The sequence below is a fragment of the Oryzias latipes genome, chromosome 3 (genome assembly GCF_053564925.1).
Source record: "Oryzias latipes strain Hd-rR chromosome 3, Olatipes_Hd-rR_3.1".
Taxonomy (NCBI): Eukaryota; Metazoa; Chordata; class Actinopteri; order Beloniformes; family Adrianichthyidae; genus Oryzias; species Oryzias latipes.
Genome location: NC_136239.1, coordinates 32,400,370 through 32,422,321, shown reverse-complemented (window position 1 = coordinate 32,422,321; position 21,952 = coordinate 32,400,370). Strand labels below are relative to the sequence as shown.

Genomic DNA, 21,952 nt, shown 5'->3' with positions numbered 1-21,952 from the left:
ACGAGCGCCCAGAATCAGCAGGTATTTTCAGTGCAATGAAACATTCAGACTGCCGTAACTAAAAGAACCACCCACACACAGCAAGATTTTTTTTAGCCCACAACACACTGAGACAAGAACACACACACTCCGTCTTCCAGGCCTCTCATTGCTCGTTAGCTGCTTCATAAGAGAGGTTGTTTTTACCGGGACACAGTCTGGCAGCAGCTGGCTGTATCTGCTGAGAACACAACATCAAAACTACTTCACTTAACAAACTCCTCTGATTACAGTTTGACTTTCTCACTGTCTCCTTTCCCTCCCGTCTTTAATCAGCATGTAAACAAGCACAAGGTCGTTTTCTTTCTTAAACGAAATGGGGGGGGGGGGGGGGGGGGTAAGAGGAGCACGGCGCAGTTAATCCTTTGGACACGCTGATGGAAGAGTTTGTCGGGGTGATGCCTGAGTGTTAATTATGCAAGAATGCTTCTGCTCCATCTCTCTGTCTTTCTTAGATGACTCATCAGTTTTTCCTCTTTCTTTTTCAGCTCTTTTTTTTTTGTAACTCCTCACACCACCACACATCCCTTTATAAATCACTGCACGGTTTACCCAGATGTAATTAAAACTCGTCTTCATGGCTCCCTTAACCAGAGTGACAGCTAAACGAAGCATCACACTTGCTTTATTTTATGTTTGCTCTTCAGGCAAAAATACAGATTGATAGGCTATAGGTGGTTCTTTATGTAGAAGTTAAGGGAAGTCTGTTTGAGAAAAGGAAAATGAAAGTTGTCTACTCTGAGAAGCAAGTTTTCAACTAATTTGAGGACTTTCAGCAAGACCATCAGATATTTATTTATAGTTTGTATTCAATGTTTCTCAAACCAACTCTCCCAGTCTCTATAAAACAGAGGCTTTAAAGTCTAATTACTTGAGGAACTGTCATTTTTCAGTATGCAGCTTCAAGGCAAGACAGCAGTCCAGGTTGAATTAAAGTCTGAAAGCATCATCATTGGAGGAATGACAGCACCTAGCCTTCATTTTCATCCTTCCCCACTATGTATCAACCTTCTCCTCTTTCCAAATGAAGCAGCAGTGTTAACAAAGCTGTCCCCACATTTACCAGTTCTGCCTCATTACTGCTAAAGAAGCAGCTAAATCAGCACAGGAGAGCTTGTACCGCAGAGTCCGACTCTACCTGTCAGCAAGGGAAAGAAAGGCAGGGGGTGTGAAAGAACTGCTCAGCTTTCAACACATTTTAAAAGGAATTCAACCAATTAAGGCAAACTCTCATCTTTCCAGAATCATTACCCAAGGTTGATGGCTCAAAATTTTTTAGACAAAGCTATTCTTTTTTGATCAAAGATTTACATAACTCAGTTCCTAATTTCTATGCCCAAGTTCTGTCATTTGCTTCACTACTTGTAATGTCAATGACCAAAAAGAGAATGATTTCTCTAGAAAATGTAAAAAAAAAAATCACTGTTTTCAAATGACTATTTGTTTGTACTTTTATAATGTGGACAATGTATTAATTAGAGAATTGTAAAAAAAAAAATTTTTAAATTTTATTTTAAAACCAAAATATTGACCGTGTACTACATGAAATTTAATAAGAAGTCATTTTTTTATGAATACTTTTTTTCTTGTATGAAATTTATAATCAGTACATTTTTTCATTAATTTTGTGCAGCATATATTTAATTAGTATTTTAAAGTAAACTCATAGAGTTAAATAACGTTTCACCTTTGCCTTTTGTTTAATGGAGGGCTATAAATAAAACAAATAAAAAAAGGAAATAAAAATCTAAGCTGTTAAAATAAAAAGATTTGAAAAAGATCAGTCATCAATTATTAAACAACACCAGCAGTGCTAATAAAAAAAAATTACACTTAGTGGATATATTTTCCTGGAGATTCTTGTTTATTTTAGCACATTTTTATAATGGAAAAGCAGAAGCATGAGGGACTCGCTCCACCAAACAGCAGCTGACGGCTCCATGAGGCCGACCCAGGTCCCTGACGAAATTCCACTGGTTTTTATCTGCGTCGAAGCACCACACCGTACACAACGTTAGATCTTGGGTGTCGATGCCTCCAACCACATACAGCTTTTCCTCCAGCAATGCAACACCAAAGTTACTACAGGGGTAATGCATTTGGGCTACCATTCCCCAAGTCATTGATGCAGGATTGAAGACCTCAACATTGGCCAAGCGTCTTCCATGGCTGCATCCACCAATCTGAAAGCAAAAAATATAAATATATTGTAAAACACTTTGGTTATTTCCATACATTCATTTATTTTAATGTATTACAATATTAAGTATTTTTTTTAAAGAGTCAATTTGATAAACAAGAAATCTACTTTGTGCTACACTTACCACAAAGATCTGATCATTGTAAGCAATGGCTCCCATTGCTCCCCGTGCAACCGACATTGGAGTGATCAGTGTCCACTGATTGGTGGTGGGTGTGTAACACTCAGCTGATGACAGAGCCAGATTCCCAAGTAATCCACCAAAAATGTACACCTGGTAGACAAAAGAAATATAAGACATAAGACACCACTTGACGCCACAGTACTATCTTGCTCAAACCTGTGCTGCCTCATTAAACTCCTGACAGAGAATTTTTATTCAGCAATATTACATCAGAGGCAGCACATATGTGAGCTAACAAGGAATAATTAAAGACAAAGGTGACAAGTGTCCTTGTAGTTCCTTAATAGTTGTATTTACTATCAAGCAGTTCAACAAGATCAATGCATGTAACTTTGACTACACCTATAAAAATATTCGAAAATCTTTTCAAAACAAATGAGTATTGTAAAAATCTGGTTTTAATTATTAAAAAAAATATGTGCAATTCTTAATTATTCTATTGCTTCTTTTGTTTTTGCATCTTAAAAACATCTGTCGAGCCATACAGAAACTCAAAACAAAATGCTAATATGCCAACTGACAGCACTTAAAGTTGTTTTTGTTATTCAATGTTAAGAAATAAAGTCAAAGAAAATAATCACTGATACAAGTATATAGTTTTATATTGAAAAGTAATGATGTATAGTTTGTGATTTATTATAGAGGTTTAATCTAAAACACAACAAGAAATTGTCCACTATAATACTTTTTCATGTGGCCAAACAATTTGGTTTTTACTTTTTCCTAAATGTCAGCTTTTACCTTTCCGTGAAGTGTTGCAGCCGCAGCATCAGCCCGCCTGTGTTCCATTGGTGCGATCTGAGTCCACTGGTTGGTGCCGGGTTCAAACCGTTCTGCAGACTTCAGCGTTTCTTGTTCATTCCACCCCCCCATGGCATATATGAAGCCATTCAAGGTGACCACGCTCAGATTGGCCCGAGCCTCATGCATCACTCCGGCCTCCTCCCACGTTTTCGTGGCAAGATTAAACTTTGTCACGCTGCTGAAAAACCGATGGTCAAGGAGGCCTCCAACGCAGTAGATATATCCGTCGATGTAAACACATTGACTGAACTCTGGCAAGAGATTGTCTTTGTTGTACACAGTTCTCCAGCGGTTGGTGCGCACATTGTATAACTCGATCACGTTAGCTGGTAGATTGTCGTTAAAACCTCCAACAGCCAGCAGCACTTCGGCGGGTAGGCGAGCCCTGGCCAGAGGTCTCACTAAGATGGACGCCTGCAGCTTTCTCATAGTGTTGGTCACCATAGCCATACATTTAGGGCTGCCCTTCACCAGATTATTTACCCTTACTGTGTCAACCAAGTAGTTAACAGATATTAAGTTTAGGCGTACCTTAGGGAAAACAGGAAGTTGATGTAAGTTTACAGATATGCAAACAATGTAAGGATCTGGTGAGTATTGGTTACCTTGCTCATTAGGGAGACCAAGTGACCGTGCCGCTCTGCTGGAGCATAGTTGATCCAACGGATGACAGCCTCAAAGACAACCCTCTCTTGCCTTACATTTAGTTCAGTTTTTCCAATCAAATGTATTAGCTGTTCTGCAGAGAGATTACAGAAGTCTGGGCAGTACTGAGCAACATCTTCAAAGTAGCGCAGAATGAAGAGGCACGCTTTTTCCTTCAGGTCAGGATAAAGATAGCGGTCTGCCAGTGTCAGAATCCAGATGCAGTTACTGGTACTAAGCTTCTGCAGCAGGAAGTCGCAGCAGGCTCGAACAATGCCCTTGATCTTGAAGCACTCTGCTGCCTCCAACAGCAACTGCACATTATTCTCCAACACCAGGACAGATTGCGTGTAAGCATATTTTAGAATAAGATCCATTATACTTGCTGAAACATCTGGGAAGCTGCAGACTGTCATTTGCGGATTATTGTGGAAGAGTTCACTGTTGGATAAAGATAAAATGATTGCAATAAAGTTTCAACAGGAAAATCATTTGAAAGGACCATCTAACTATGAATGCACACAAAACTAATCATCCACAACTGAACTGAGCCTTTTTTTAAATCTCGATTAATGTAACTCAGGAGAATAGAAATAAAAGAGGAAAAACTTTAAGTTCAAACTAAAACAAAAAAAGCAAGGTGAAATAAAGCCATATTTTGTATTACACCAGAACTAAGAAACTCAAACTTTTAAAAACATGTTTTGTTTTAGGCTTACCAGAAGTACAAGCTGCTGTTGGAGAGTATGGTTCTATTAATTTTGAAATCCCTGTCCCTAACTTTAATCACAAAGTCGCTCAGCTCCCCCAACATAAGGGCTTCTTCTAAAACCATCTTAGAAGCCATCCTTTAAAAACTGATTAAAAAGAATTTGAATTGACCGTCACACAAAGTACTTCCTCCAGCTTGAAACAGACTATATTGCCATGTTTTTATTTAAAACATCATTCTTTTGACTCAGGGCTAAAAAGAATGTCCAATATTTAAAAATAGCATTTTTATGTCACACATGTATTTTATAATATATATCTATATTTTACCACAAAATAGCATTTTAATAACAATTTTTGAATCATCAGTTGGACACCATAAACTGTAAAATAGCTTATTAGGTTTTCTGTTCTGTATTAGTCTAGTTGACAGGTTTCATCATGATGCTTTCATTTAAAAACATTCTTTGGGCTTTCTTATTTTTGTTTAAACACGCTTTAAAACAGATTCATAACACATGCATGACATAAGATTACATTTAATTCCTTGCCACTTGAATTCATTGCAAGCTATAAAAAAACTATATTTTTGCTTTCATGTAGATACTAAATTAGGGTAAATTTGGAGCAGAAGTGGTTTGATATGTTTTTGCATCAATAGGGTGCAAGGGCTTATGATCTATATTTAATATTATATTTAAAGACTACATTAAAGTCCAAACGTTTTAGATTTTCTTTTAAGATAGCTAATATCCTTTACTTGGATTAAATCAATAACTTCAAAAATATGTATACTTTTTTCCTCTTTTAGCTAATTTTGTCTTATTTGATATTTAGAGATGTACTGTAGGTGTTCTAAAGTTTACATTTACAAACCAAGCTAGATTGATTTGAGAGAAAAAAAGTGATTTATTGTCTTTTTTCCAACAGTTGGAAAAAAGGTAAGAACAAAGCCAGCGTTCAGCTGCTTTTTCACATGCTTTGGTTTTGGCATCTTAAAAATATATCTCCGTCCTCTTTCCCAATTCCTCTCTTAGGTTTTGTTCATTTTGTAACTTTCATTACCTACATAGATCCAAAGAACGACCTGAGTTCTACCGCAATAAAGGTTGAAGATCAAGAACATAAATAATCCTGGTTGTTGCTGTCCTCCGAACACCAAAACTCTCCTGCCCAACAGTCTTTAAAAAGCTCCAACTCTCCTGTGTACTCCTCTAACACCTCTGGCCTGCCATATTTATAGTCTGGGCAAAAGTGTTCTTGCATGTAACAAGATCAGTATTCACCAGCAAAAAACCAGACATTCCACAACGTCCACCTGAATGTTTGCCAGGATTAACAATTTGAGTTCTCCCGTGTTGAAAATCCCATCAAATGGAACAAAATGAATTGTTGTTGTTCCTTATTCGGGACCATAAACCAAATAATCTGACACAATGCAGAAAGCATCCTTCGAATGCCATTCAAATTACTGCCCAATCAGCGGGATAGCAGAGCGCCGTACAGCACCGTAGAAAATGCTTTTATCCCAGGAGGATAAGAAAAACAATGACCCTTTTAATTCCTCTTCTAAAGTGGGCAGCAGAGAAAGAAGGATATAGATTTAATTAATGATGTCGAAGGGAAGATGAGACTTTGTTGAGGTCTCCCATCTGATCCCATGGCTTTAACCCATAACAAGTCATTGGTGCTCTTATGGAGCTGTAACCCTACACAACTGTGACCTCTGACCCTCTTTCTGAAGGGGCACAGACAGTTGATAATGAATAAATATATGTCTCAAATTTTGAAGTAATTCAAAATGTTTAAGTGCCTTGCAGTCTTATTTTCGTTTTGTTGTTCTATTTTGTTTTTAAAATGTTACTTCTTGTAGCTGTTAAATAGATGGTGGGTCTACATCAACCAAGTCTGAGATAGTGTGTGATAAAGGGGCACAAGATCACAGACACACTAACCCATGGCCCCATGGTGTGTGTTTAATGATACATAATTTTGCTACTGCAAAATCTTCCCACAGCCTATTTTTAAGCGACAGGCATTTTGGTAAATTGACTGTACTTTTGCAGTAAAGTCTGGGAGCTTTCCTTAGTCATCAGTGCTGTTCTAGGAAAGGGAAGTTGCAATACAGAGGTCTGATAAGGCAGAAGACTTTGAGAAGGACAGGTATGACAGATAAATGCTACAATATTTTTGTTGTTTTTTATTTATTTATTTTTCAATTAGTTTTTGGGTTTCTATTAAATCTGAACAGGATCTTTGTTCTATTAAGAGCTAATGAGAAGTCAGCAGTCAAGCCCTGATGTCACAGAACAGAATGCAATTAATGGTCTATTGCCAACATTGGGTTGGGTTTTGGCAACCAGTTTTAAATAAAACTTTGCTGCTGCGGCTGTTAAAATTGTTTATACATTACTGAGATCTTTATTAGCACGTATGAAATAAGAATCTCTGCAAGAGCAGGAAAGGTTATTGGCTATCAAAGAAAAATGATTAGGTCATCTGGATTTCTTTTCAGTGGTTAACCTACTATATCTCTTTGTCCATAATTGTCTTGGTGTTAAAAAGGAATTGCTAATGCTTTGTTGATGCACTCATAATCTTCGGCCCTTGGTTATATAAATGTCCCACAAGTTAATTAGACCCGAGAGAAGTAATTCACAGTCAGACCTAACCTGTTGAGATCCAGGATCATCCTGCTCTGCATTAGGGAATAGGCAGAATACTCCCCCCATGCATAACAGCCCTTTAAGCACGCCAAGGGCAGCTGGCTGAATCTCTGATTACATTTGCTGTACAAGCGGCAGCAGCAACATTCGATGCAGAGAACATCAAGAGCTCTTTAAATGCAATTGATCAAACAACATAAACAAAGCTCACCTCAGATACAACAGAAACAGGATACCCCTGGTGGCAGCTCCATTTTAGCAAGTGTATGTAATGTAGTCTATCTAATAAGATGCTCAAGTGGTGACATTTGAAAAGCATCAGTTAAAAAAAAAATGTTTTTTTAAAATAAAAAGTGAACAAATGCAGTTTGAACCAAGAAACAACAAATTCCAAAACATAATTTCTCTGAAAATTAAACAAATTTAAATGTATAACATTTTAAACAAAAACTGTTCATAATGCAAACATGTAATTTTCATTATAAATAACTCAATGTAACTTGCTGGTATCATGTTGTGAGTTAAAGATGGATGCAGCCATCATGACAACCCTTTGCTGTGAGGAGCAGCTGTAAATCCTTGAGTTTGTCATTTCGTCATTACTGTTTTGGGATTTTGGAGGCAGAGTGCCATGTAAGTAATGGCTGTGACTTACAACCCTGCACTTTTTTTCCATCCATTCAGCAGGGGCCAGAGCACTCAGCTGTCCTTCACCGCAACAGGTCTATTTTATCATATCCAACTCCCGGTGGCTCAACTGCCATTCAGATGACGTGAATGGTAAAACTGGCCCTATAGAACAAAACACTTCCTTTACAGGCCATCTAATTCTTTGAGGTGTAGACCGTATAGCAAATGTTTTATAAGGATTTCTTTGCTTGTGAAATAAGCTCAAAGGGGCCATTCAGTGAATTTAGCAGCACACAGCATATTAATGTAACATTAATTTTCTGTATATGAACTTCAGCGTGCTTTGAAAATAACCAGTGTCACTGACACCATTCTGGTATTTTACGCTACCAGAAGTTCAGAATGGTCTCTGTCATTATATGGCTGTATAAGAAAATGAAACCTAAAAGAACCCAGTGCACAACATCAGCATTCTGTTTGTTGCTCAGTATAATATGATCACATCTATGTTAAAATGCATGTTTATAATTTAAAAAAAAAATCTGGAATTTTGTAAAAAATGTCATCACAAAAGTGGAATTACAGGTTATTGTACTACAACTTCTATAAATCCTGGTTTATTATTATCATCTGGCATGTGTCCATTGTAGCCGGTTGTGAATTACCATGTTTACAGGACATATTAATCATTAACCTTTTACAACAGTTTATTGCAATCCTGGATCGGAGGGGAGTCTTTTGTTATCATCATCAGGCAAAAGCAATAAAGACCCTGGAGGCTTTACCTATTAAATTAAAAGAAGCCACAGAAGAATAACCATACACACAAATAATGACAATGCATATGAGTGGCATGTGATATGAGACAGTCGCACGCATTTAAAAAAACAAAAAAAAATCCAAAATACCTGCTGCAAATCATCACACCTGAATTAAATTCATCCATGATTTATATGCTTTAAACCAAAGTTTGAGTTTTGAAAACTGTGATATGAAACACATTGTTTTTACTCTTCCACCTGCTATGGGCAGTTGGCTGTCCGAATCTCATTGTACCCAGCAATAACCAAGAAACACACAGGCTCCCACAACAGCATCTTTGTATTGCAGGCAAAATAAGAGAAATAAAAGATATTTACCCGTCTGGTTAACTAAACCTAGTTAAACCTACACATATACTTGGCTTTAATTTTAACTTAAGTGGCATTAAAACCAATATCACCGTTGCTCACTAGCTCTAAATGTGCAATATTCTCTGTTTGCAAGTGATGCCAGTAAAACTGACTTACCGGTATGCGTAAAACCAAAACATCCACAGAAGAAGAATCAAACCCAACACAGAAATGCTGAACACAGGGGTTAGAGGAAGGATCTTCGACTGTGAGGTGAAGCTGATAACGCTACAGCCTCAAGCCATCTGTGATATGACATATGGCTTTCTCAGATTAAATGCACATCTGAAACAAAATGTTATAGACTGTAATATGTGGATAAGAATCATTCAACCAGCTTTGGTATGGACTTTTGTCTTGGTTTCTTAGATCTTCCTGTAGGCGTGTAGGCTTTGGTTGGTTTGATGGTTTACATAAACTGTCATTGCAAGTCTTAACTGTTTTCTATTGCTGTAACTTACACAAAACAAAATAAAAATAAAAACGTTCCTCATATGCTCCTTACCTCATTGCAGAAGTAAATCTAATCCTTTCTATTTTATGTTAAAGAACATTAAGAAATCCGACCTATCTCATTTGAAATGTAGAATTACTGTGGACATCTAAGCACAGGCCATGCAGCACAGGTAAAACGACTGAACTGGCTTTGTTTCCTCTGATAGGTTCTTACTTTGGCTCTGCCTTGATACACTCCCAAGTTGGATGCCAAAGAAGAAAGGAGGTAATTTTTGACTGAATTACTTATGTATCGCACCTGGGTGAAGGGAAAAAATAGGAGATATAATGACAGCTTACAGAGCTTACACTGCTATTGCAAATACTATTCACCACCCACGCCACAAAGTATTTCAGGCAATGTTTGTATTATTTTTACCCTATCTATCCTCTTGAGAGAAGGAGCAAAGCTTTTTTTTTAATGCCACATGTCTGGATGGTACAAAATGTACATTTGGCTGGCTGACAATCACACAGCCACAACTGGCCTGCACAATCATCTCTGCAACACTGTGTGAAGAAGCTACAGAAATGGCAGCATTATACGACTGAGCATCTCAACCCATTAGGCTGTGACAGTGACAACGAGGCTTGTCCAGACATGTCACCTCTCCCAGTCTTTTCCTGTTTCCGTCTCTTGCAGTCCCCCTTGTTTTCTTTCTTTCCCTGTCTCCGTGTCTTTCTTTGTGTGTTTCAAACCCAACACTCAGATAGTAAGACATAACATCTTTATTAGTCTTCTGTATTCAGACTGTGCTCAGTCTGAGATTGCACTGACCCCTTGCTGTGAGCTGTACTGGGGAAATGTTTACTCAAACCCCACAGAACACGCCATTAACCTCTTACTTGATAGAAGGCAAACAAGAATGTCCCTCCATGAAAGCAATAAAGACGGGAACACCAATCCAGGACGATCATGGCAATCATCTCATTATGAAGCCGCAGGAGGTAGGAAGGAGCAGGGGAGGCTGGACTCCTAGGGATACTTTCACAGCGGTCTTCCAAAGTGCATAACGTTCACTGATGTGTCTATGATATGCAGTCAAGTACAAACAACTAATTAACCTACCAGTCAGGAACAATATGAGAAATGCATTAGGTGCATCTGCCCCCTTTTCACAAACCAGTCTTCATGCTTTGCGATGCAATTTCTTGTATGTTTTCCCTTGACATCGAGCAGGATATACTCCTGTTCTAATTAAAACCTCAACCTGGGAGTTTGTCTTACTGGTAAAACAAAAAGGGGGACGGAGCAGCCTGGCAAGAAACTGGGCACTACAAGGACTTCTCCTTGTTGGGGGCCCGCAGGCGTAATTCAATCACACCTCAATGATTCCCCCCGATGTTGGAGTCGTATCGCCCTCCCACACATCAAACGTAGATCGACAGCACAAGCTCACACTCATCCCAGATTGAGGGCCCCCTCCTGGGTGAGCTAAAGAGCCCACTACTGCACGCTTTACTTGTGTCATTTGAAGAGGCCATTATTTTAATTGAAAAAGTTACCTGCTTGCCAAAGGCAAGTGATGGAGGATGAGCAGGGAAAAAATAACAACGGATTAAAAACAAAAACACCAGATGGTGTTATACATGGTAAAAATGATTGTTTATACTTACTGTTTGATTATATGTGATAATGAGAGCGGGATTCCTCAAGGCAATTAGAGTGTGAGGCAGCCATATTGTGAGAGGACAGGGGAAGGACGGCATGGGTTGTTATGAAGGAGCGCTTATCAAACATCTCTGGCGGGGTGATTAGTGTAATAAGACACTGCAGGGTGAGATAGGCCACTAAGGCTCTTTAAGAATGTCTGCGGGTGTGTCCGTCTGTGTAAAGGGTGTGTGTTAGAATAAGGTAAAACGGGAGGCAGTGGCGATCCATCTTTTGTTTAGAATCATGTCTTGTATGTATGTATATGTCTTTACAATGAGCTGCAACATACTGGTGAGGATGAAATACTCCCTATGTCAGGTAAGGTTTCTGGGCTGGTGATCCCAAGAGTTTTAGTCTATGACATAGGACAAACTGGGCGCACTTACCCCTGGCAGAGTCTTCTGTTCATGCAGGGCGCTCTGGGCCTTCAGTGCTGACTCTCTGGCACAGTATGTTAGAAAGGCACATCCTATAATAACAAAGAGATGGGACAAAGTTCAAGGATTATTAGACTCAACAGGGGTATGCTCAGACCTTATATTTTGCTTATTTCTGGAATAATCTCAGTTAGGAGAACCAAAAAAACAAAAAGTGTAAAAATGTTTCCAGTAACCCTTGTGCTATCCTAGGCACTTTAACATTGGGAGTTGGGTCATCTAGACCCACTAGACAGTGCGCTGAACCTTTTGATTGATTTGTGAACTTCATTGGTGTCCATGGATTACATAAAATCTTTCCACCTTTATCAAACTTTGTCATGTATGGAGAACACGTCAATGTAAGGGTGGGGTCATCTAAGATAGCACAAGGGTTAAAAGAAACAAAAAACTTTTTTACAACAATTTCAGCATTTCAAATAAACTTAAAGAAAAACAACCACAACGTTCACACTATAACTAGGTTACATCTGGTTCAGATAGCTTTATTTAAAGATTAAAATCATGTTTTTGGTGTTTTTAACATGTTGTTTAATTTTTCTCATGATAGAGAATATATAAATAAATAATACAATAAGGATTAAAATAGCATTTCTGAATATTTCTTTATTATAATCATTAATCTGGAAGAGAAGAAAAAATGCCACTGGAAAAAGCTTGTATTTGTGACATAGTAGCTACAATCGCCAGGCCACAAGCTCCCTGCTCTGCTCCATTCTGATGTATCCACTTGTAGAAGACTGGATCCATGTATGGTTTCCTCGTCTGAGCAGGCATCTGGCTCAAAACTGTGCGGCTGGATAGCTTCATTATTGTTTGTTATTTTTTTGCATCTGTAATGTTAGGTTGGGGTTGTTGGGGTTGCAAGCTCGTGGGGAGAGCATGTAACTAGATGGGTAATGGGAAGGGGGCGGGCTTACTCCACATCAATAGTCCCGCCCACAAGTCAGAGGCGAATTTCTAATGAACTACTGACTCTCTGCAGAAACTAAATACTAGAAAATTATGTTTTAAATTTTGGCTAAAAACAGCAAAATCATAATTAAAAAAACACAGGAAACACTTTTTAAATAGATTAAAAGATGATCAGAGTGGGAGTTTAAAAAATCTATATGTATTTGAAGGATTTAAAGCTACTCACACACCTGGACTGAAGCGTTCAAACCTTTCCATGTGTATCCATCTGTTTAGGATTTGACTAAGGTTATTGTATTCCACGTATGGCCAGAATATATGGCCACAAGCTATTGGAATTCAAACACGCCTCCAACTGGATGTTGCTTTCAAAAGTTAATAGCTCCATACCCTCCGAGAAAATAACATCCTGCTTCAGAAATAAGATTAAAATTGAAGGGTTTTTTATGTAAAAACCCATTCAGATTTGATCCTGGGAAATCATGCATATATTCACTGTTAATGAGAAAAAAGTTTGTAAAGTTTCTTGTATTGAACTTATGTAGTAGTAGTGGAAAAAAAAAAAAAGCTCTGACTTGCAGGCAGAAAACCATAATGCGCTTCAATGAATGATTGCTATTGTAGACCATAAATGTGTCGGCATGATTATTAACTGAAACTGTGTCCTCACACATCTCCTGAGACTTTGTTTGGATTAGAAACTTCAGGAAGCGGAATGCAAATGCCTGGAACGTAGTAAATACATCTCTGACAAAAATGTGACAGCTTTCATTAAAGGTTGAGTTGTTGCTCTGTTTCGTGCTTGGCAGAGCTGACAATGGGTGACCCTGCTCAGAAGAGGTTTTGCACCATGCAGCATAATTTCCCATTACTACATGTCACACCTACTGCCAAGGATTCCCATGGGAGAATATACACAAACACTCACATATGCACACACCAGCTCTCACACATTCAGATGATGCCACGCACACCTAGCAACCATCATGCCTAAAACTCAGCAATACGCACTGGCACCTGGCCAAAAGAGCTTCCTTTCACAACAACCTTCACCCGGCATCTCAACAACACGGCTGCTCAAGAGTAAAAAAAAATTCCCCAAATGACACTGATTTAACTGTGTACCACACAACACAGCAAGCTATTAAGGAAGCCTGAGGAAACACTCTTCATCCTTTGCTACATTACAAAACTCAGGACTAAAAACCAAAGTCTCCCAGGGGACATGTCATTACAAAGACTCATGGGACTTGAAGGCAAGAGTTGGCCTTCATGTGCCTTTTCATTTATGCATTTCATTTATGCATGTTACACATTTTTAAAACTGGATTATTGTGTCAGGAGGACAGTTGTATTTGTCTAAAGGAGAAAATACATTTTTATTTTTTACAGCGAACTAACTTGTCTGTTATAATGCATCTCTTTTAATCCTTTTTAATATTCTTTATTTTACCAATATAAGTTGATGATCCAGAAACTAAACCTATCTTTTAAATTTCTTATTTATAAACGTCTAATATAAAAAAAAAACAGTTTTACACCAAAAGTGTGTTCAGACTTTACTCTTACAATTTTTTTTGAATCACGAATTGGTCTTATTAAAAAATAAAAAAGCCAAATGGAAAAATCCCTGTAAGTCTTTAAAGTTTCACAAAAAAAATGCTTCGATATAAAATGTGAAACTTTAGCTAAAGTTTCAATGACAACACTAAACCATTAATATTTGTTTAATCGTTCTTTTATATATATAGCAGTTTTACAATGTTTTTAATTCCTAGTGCAAACAAGGACTTTTATGTGGATTTTTTTTTAAATAAAATACACCATAGTTTGATTAACAGTTTTATTTTATTTTGAAAATTCTGAAAACAATTTAAAAATAGAGATGAAACTGGCTCATTCTAGTATGGATGGATAAAGGAGGGCAGGATTTTACTCTACATGTGAAGAAGGACAGATTTCAGCATGAAGAACATGAATGGAGAATCAATGATGCCATTCTTGGAAAGGTAACATTAAGGCAGTAACAGAAAAGCAGACAAAGCTGTCAGTTTAAAATGTGAGGTTGAATAGTTAGGAAGGGCTCATATTTTTACTCTAAACGTAATCAAAGCTAATTTTGAATCTAGTAGAGCAAAATATTACAAAAATTTCATTGTTTTTGGTTTTGACCCACTAAAATTACATCCAGAAAAGCGGAGAAAAAAATCACAATAATCTGAGTTTTCCTCCTTGATGACATATAATGGATTGCACGGCCTTTAAATCATTTGAAAGTACTAAGATTTTTTTTTTGTCAGGTTGTTCTTTAAGTTTCAAATCATCCACTCCATAACTTAAATTAACCAAATATTAAGCAGAAGTTCTGGGAGTACGATCCTTTTAATTAAAGGGAGAAGATGATGAAGAAAGAAAAGTAGAGTGTGGAAAAGATTTTCAAATTTAGAGTAAGCACTGGCTGTGGTTCAGTGACGAACTTTTGACTTGTCTTGATGAACAGGTTAAGTGGGGTGAGAATAATACTTTGGTAATCAAATACAATTTACCACACTATAATTTTAGTAAGGACCAAAAGTTCAAACATTGGTGTGTAAAGTAAATGGAAAAAAAACAAACTATGCGAAGTGGTTCAGAGAAAGCAGGAAATCTGAAATTAGTCTTTGCTTTTGTGGGACACGTTTTGGGTAATTACTTGACAAATTTTTCACCCTCATAATGATTTTTCCAACAATTTGTTTTAAAATGTAAATTAGTATGTGGCCACATCTGCCTGCGTCCAGGCATTAAGACTAAATGCTGCTTTCTTTAAGAATCCAGGTACTTCAACTGAAATAACTTGACAAGTGTGTGCCAAATTTCAATTAATTTGCTCAGAATCCACAAATTATGAGCTATTTGTTTTCCTTCCACCTGAGCCAAGATGCTCATTAAAGTGGAATGATCTTGCATTTTACTTTTACCCCAAAGAGAAAAAACTTCCTGTAAAGTATCTACTCTATTAAAAGCTGAGCATCTTTCCATCTCTCAGCAGTTCCCTCCATTTACTTTGGAAGCAGCCTGCCCACAGCCGTTAGCTGTCTGCTTCGCGCATAGTCCCTTTACTAATGATCAAAGAGGTCATCTGTAGACTTAAGCTACACCTGTCACTCAGCTTACACAAACTGTCAATCACTGTCCAGCACTTCTTCCACTGTGCTCCTGCTGCTGATAAAATCCAGGCATGACTCTGTAACTCAGTTGCCATTAGAAGTAGATAAGAACTTAATTCTTCTGAAAAATTCTGGAACTGTCAAAGAACCGAGCCCTTCAAGGAGTTCAATTCAATATTCATATTCTTAGCTGCGGCTTACTTTTGACATTTTAAAGCCTAAAAGAAATTTTCATGTCAATTTGTCTTCCTATTTATAACCATTACACTGTATAGACCAACTGAGGAGAGGAGAATGGATGAGGATATTTAACAACTCTTTGTATCTCTTCTTCCTGGCTGTGTGGCGCAGTTCCCAGTCCCTCTTCTCTGCATCAGAGACGGATTGATAGATAACGCTGCTCAAGCAAAAGATTTGCCCCCCACTAGCATTCAGCATGTCTGAACAATGCATGCACTCTGGCACTGACATTAAATATTATGATAATGTAGGGCTCAGCAAAATAATGGATGTTAAACCGCACGACCTGTCTGCACCACGCACTGATGAGCACCGTGCACACCAATGGTGGCACTGCGAAAGGCTCTCTGTAAACACACAAAGGCATCACACATTTAAAAAAACAAATGGACGTCACAAGAAACTGTGTTTAAGAACTACAGGGAGCACGGAATTATCTGTTTGAAATAAGAAGCACAGCTCTGAATGTGCAATGAACAGAGAAACAGAACATGGAGAATTCCCCTGATGTTTAAATCGTCCCTGGAGATTCTCAAAATGCCCAGTGAAAGAATTCACAAAGCAGGGAACATCTGTTTCAATTGCTGCAGTGCAACTCACAAACATCATGAATTAGTCACAAGCAAACATGACATATTTTGATCTACCCTTAAATACATAATTGTGGTGCAATTTTAAGTCACAGGACCCGGGCTATAAGGTGAGATACAGAAGGTTTAATAGAAATCATGCATTGGGTATAGTTTACAAACTGATGCCGACAGCCAAATATATCATTTTTCTGAAACAAACCAAAGCTTTCTCAACCAAAAATGAACCCTGAAGAGGAATTTCTAAGTAGTTATCCAGTTATAATTATGAAAAAGAAGAAAGTCTTCCTGAACTTTATTTTGTAAGTTCATAAGAACAAATTTATTATTACAATCCCATAATGTTGTGTTAAAAATACAAAGCAAACAAAACAGAGGACTTAATGTGTCATAATGTAGCGGCAAAAAGACTCCCCTGAGTCTTTGGCAAAACACCTTGCCACCATTCAGTGGTACATTATGCATTTTTGTGAACCAAGAAGCATCCAGACATCATTTTTAAACCTCTCTACACAAACAAAAAATGTAAAATGTTTTAATAAAAACAAGGAGGGAGGCTCCGCTCTTACTGATGCATGTCCAGAGAAGTTACACAACTAAAACAAATGTTGTATGCTAGTTATTGTGCCATACATTATAAAACTGTTTTGTTTTATTATATATTTTTACACTGTAATATAACACAAAATCCAAGATAATATTTTAATGGAAAAAAAATCAAAGCTTACCAGGTACTACTATTTTTTAAAAGTGCTAGAATCAATGCCAATTACTTATTTTGGTGAGACAACTTGTGGAAAATACAACCTGGATGGAATAGTTTTTTCATCGGTTAAACACGACCCACACTTATTTTTGTCACATTTCTGAAAGCCTACCAATTTCACTCTGGAAATAATGTCTTTCCATTCCTATATTTTGGCTTTTTTTTGTCTTTAGTGCACCCCCAAAAAATAAAATGAAATAAAAAACAGTGATATTTTGGTTTGTCTCTATTACACAAAGCAATGTGGAATCACAATTTAGAATAATTCAATAAAAAACCTCAGCGAGATGTAACTAAAAACCTCACTGTGAGTGCAGAAAAGAACTGAGCCTTTAAAAGCAAATCAGGATGCAGAGATGAAAGAGGATTTAAAGATATTCTAAATAAAGGGGACAACTTCCTGTCAATCCGGTCATTGATCATAAAACCTGCAGTCGATGTGAAAATTATTGTGTTTTTTCTTTTTCTTTTAACTATCCCAGAATCGAGAGCCTTTTATATGCAAATGATTACTGGGTTTTCTGTAACTGAAGTAAAGTCCAACAAAAAAAATGTTAGATGTTAGATTAAACCATAATCCTATGTAAAAAGTTATGGCCATTTTAATCCAGAGTCATGTAGCTACAGGGGCTGCTGGTTTTAAACCTGCACCCAAATCATTCGATGTCCTTCAAACATTTTACTTCTCCTGTTTTTCTCTTGGTTACTAAAAACGATTAAACGTACATTGTTGATTGTTTGAGGGATTGAGTTTAAAAGTTAAACACTGTTTCATAGTTCAAAGCCACTCAGCAGTTGGAGCTCCCTTTGAGTGACATATCAGCTTTCACAGAGCACCTTCCTCTGTTTTGTTTAACACGCTAATCCTATTTTCTTACTTGTCTGCCCTCATGTTTTCGTTCACAGATGTCACACATCGACGCAGCATGAGACATGTACATGGTCTGAGGGAATGGCTGATAAGAGAAAACTCATCCATATAATGCATTGGTCAAATCTTATTAAAAGTGCACGCCTACGTTCCCAAAGTGACTTTGAATGTCACACGGGATGAAGTGGGTTTGCTGTATGCATCAGAGTGGCCTTGGTGGAGGATGATTTGAACGGGCGCGCAGTCTGGCTTTGGAACGGGATTATCCTTCCAATGGCAAACCATCCTCCAGACTGTTGACATTCAGGGGTGTTACCAGGGCAGGCGTAAACAACAAGAACTGCCGAAAAATGATAGGAATCGATCAGTGGGTCTAAAAGAGGGGGCACCTAAAGAAGGAGGACGTAGGTCGGTGGTTGGAGGAACAGGTGGCGCTCTTCTCTCACACAAGGGAGCTTGACTTCAGCTAATAAATATGATCGTAAACTGTAACCACTGATCAACACACTACACAAAAAAAGGGATTTTTGCTTTTTTTCGTATCCATTCGGTAATATTAAATAAATGACAGCAGCACAAGTAGGAACACTTCATTCATATAAAAATAGAGTTGGCAAATCTAAATTAAGACAAATATAAATGTAGAATCAATAATAATAACACTCCTGTCTTTATCCATATTGGTTTCATTTTTGCAACCAGTGACCCACGTGAATATTTCTCACTAATTGCCATTTGTCTGTGGAGCTCATTGTTTGGGACCATAGAGGGGTGGTGGATGTGTTGGGGTTGTTTGTGTGTGTGAGCAAAACAAGCGACACGGGTCTCAGCCTCTACTATTATCCCGCTTTGTACTTCCTGGCTGAACCCGCCCACGGAACGACAATGCGATCCAGCTGCCAAGCAAACAGTGCTCTCCACAACTAATGACTTCCGAAAAGTGAACAGCGCACATGATCATCAGCCCGCCTGAAAGGTCAGAGCGGCATTCCGGCACCCTAATCCCCGGTGCTGATTGCCTGATAGTGGTTTGCATTTCCCTGCTCCCGGAAAACAATCACTCCTATGTGACAGTCAGTGTGTTCTGTGTGGGTTCTGTGGTCGATGGGTATTTTTTTTGTTATCAAATGTTGCGTTTTACTTATTTTTTTTGCAGCTGCAAAATACCACGGGGTCCCGGGCGCGTGCCTGTCCCCCGTCCCGCCCCCTAACTCGCCCCAACAAGGAAGCGGCACATGATTTTCGATGTAAACACAAAAGGAAGATTTATTTATTTATTTTTTATCATCGTAGTATTTACGTGGACTGGCCCAATTAACCCTACACTTGCAAGTCATCGGCTTCCACGTGTTCTCCCTCGCAGTCACAGTGTGTGTGCGCGCGTGACGGCTCCCACTCAGCCCCGTGCATCTGCAAATTGACACACTTTCCCTGCCCTCTGCCCTTCAGCTGAGCTGGGACGCTTCTCTCCAAATGTCTTTGAGAGCCCCACTAGTCTGCGCGGCGGCGCAAAAGTCACACCGAGAGCGCGGCAACCCACCTTTATGCATCCCCGTGAACCTGTCTTTCAGCACGGTGAGTTCGTATATCTTTCCGAATTCCTCAAACAGGGGTTTCAGGTCTTTTTCCTCCAGGTTTCTGGGAATCTGCCCGATGAAAAGCTTGATGGCGTCGTGGTCCTTCATTGGAATGGTGTTCTGGCCGATGGTGAGCCCGTTCATCCTGCCGGCGCTGTTCGTGGTGCTGAATCCATTCTCTTGCTGCACTCCGTTTGCAGTGACTGTAGCCATCTTTCCTCAATGGGCCGGCGGGCTGCTCTCTCTCTCTCCCTCTCTCTATTCCTCCTATCTCTCTATAGTCAACTGCACAGTACCACGGTGCCCCCCCTCCCCATCCCTTATACGCTCCTGACTCCCTACTCCTCCTCTGATTCTTCTCCCTCCCCTCTTCTACTCCTTCTGCAGCCTATAAGCTGTCTTGTTTTGGAATCAGCCTTATTTATTTTCTCTTATGGTTTATGGCTTTATGTTCTCTAATTTTTTTCTTCTTTTTTCGTAAGCCTCCGCAATTCCACCCCAACAAGTGTCACTCATTACCGTGACGTCAGATCGCACTTTTGAGGACAAACTACGCCTACTCCCTGATTTGCATAATGAGCGAGGATCAGACAAATACGAGTTGAACAGTCGTGCAGAGTGGGGCATTTAAATGATGCAGAAGCTGCATCTGTGCTTTTTCTTCACTCTTGATGAAGTGATCTGCTTAATCTTTACCATGACAACATTTATGTATGTTAGGGTTTTTTTTTCTCCACTGCACCTCTTTCTGAAAGTCTGTTTTATGAGAAAATTTATACTGAACTAATTTCCTGTACATTTAAATTTCCCGACTTTTAAATTTAAAAATTCACTTAATTTACTTTTGCGTATGTGGGCTGCTTAACATTTTACCAAGTCATCCATCAAAAAGCTAAACTTTCAGGCAAAACAGAAGGCTTGAAAAAAATTCCATGAGTGTCTTTGTTTTCTTTGTCTGAGCTGGCATCAGGTTTAAAACTGTACGGCTGTATAGCTCCGATATTGCACGCCATTTTTATTGCACAGGTTTATTAGATTGAAGCTGTAAGAGCCTGTTAGCTAGTGGTAGAGAGTTTAAACAGATGGATGATGGGAAGGGGCCAGGTTTTTTCCAGCCAACATTCTAGCCAACAACTCAGAGGTGAATTTCTAATGAGCTACCACTACTCTCTATGTCTGATGAAAATGACACTCTTTTTGTTATTATTCTTATATTGACCAATAACTCCACAATGATAATTAAAAGATCTTTGGGAACACTAGATCAAAAGATGATTGGTATGGGAATTTAAATATTCCAATTTTGAAAATGACTTTATCTACTTTAGAGTCTTTAAACTCTTCAAAAAGCATTACCCCAAAGCGATTTGTTTATATGTTTTCAGTAAAACATGTTTAATGTTATTCAACTGTTAACGATTTCTCATACTGTTCAACAGAGATATTTACAAGCACATTTATGAATTATAAATGTGCGTTGAATGTTTAATTTTTTTTATTTTCATTTTATTACAAACATTTGTAAAAGACCAGCACAATCAGTCTCACATGATAGGTCAGACAATGACATTAATAACAAAGTGACAATACAATGCAATCATGTTTGAAAGGGAGCAAACAGAAGCATTGCTTATTTAAGCTTGCCCATTCGATGTCAATTATGATGTTGTACTCAGATTATACAGTAATAACCATCATCCTCAACATTATATATAATGGCAGCTGCAAACCCATAAGAATAATGTGCTGTAAAATTATACATTCTTGTAATCTTTCCATTTCATTTGCTTATAACAACTTTTAAACACACACACACACACCCACACACACAAACAAACACATATTATGGAAATACATGGAAATAGTTCTTTAAAATCAAAGAATAAAACCCTGTTTTATTGAAAGCCTTTCTGTTGCTCTGGTACTATTGTAACTGTCCGTGGTGCTGAACCAATACTGATGTTTAAAAAAAAAAAAAAAAAAAAACTCCAAGAACTTTAAAGCTACAGTTCCACAATCCCAATACTTGATTTCTTTGCATGACAACAATAAACACAATTTGTAGTACTCATTTTAAATAATTAAAAAAATATATAGTTTTGCTATCCATTGCTCAACTTAAAGATTAAAGAAAAACTACTTTAACCTGTAAGGGCAATATAAAAGTGTGTATAAAAGTAATAAATAAAGTAAAAAGTTAAGATGTG

At 38.1% G+C, this 21,952-nt stretch overlaps 2 protein-coding genes across 18 annotated transcripts in view; both read right to left on the bottom strand.

Annotated features, from left to right (window-relative positions):
* The window catches only part of celf6 (CUGBP Elav-like family member 6), a 149,020-nt gene extending 128,906 nt beyond the window's left edge, over positions 1-20,114 (bottom strand). For all 17 annotated transcript variants that reach the window (XR_911651.4, XR_013654916.1, XR_013654917.1 and 14 more), the window contains exons 1-2: positions 19,709-20,114; positions 11,587-11,669 (exon numbers count right to left, since the gene is read on the bottom strand). Coding sequence is in view for 12 of the 17 variants with exons in the window: in XM_011493216.4 (XP_011491518.1) it covers positions 11,587-11,669; positions 19,709-19,958 (333 nt within the window). In the remaining 5 variants the exon portion in view is untranslated. The remainder of the gene's footprint in view (positions 1-11,586; positions 11,670-19,708) is intronic.
* Positions 1,885-5,998, bottom strand: LOC101172064 (kelch-like protein 10). Its single transcript, XM_020700236.3, has 5 exons — positions 4,592-5,998; positions 3,833-4,313; positions 3,165-3,758; positions 2,364-2,513; positions 1,885-2,222 (listed from the first exon to the last, which is right to left on the bottom strand). Exons 1-5 carry the CDS (start codon positions 4,717-4,719, stop codon positions 1,920-1,922), a joined length of 1,656 nt encoding a protein of 551 aa, XP_020555895.1. The 5' UTR covers positions 4,720-5,998; the 3' UTR covers positions 1,885-1,919.
* Positions 20,115-21,952: the final 1,838 nt, after the last annotated feature.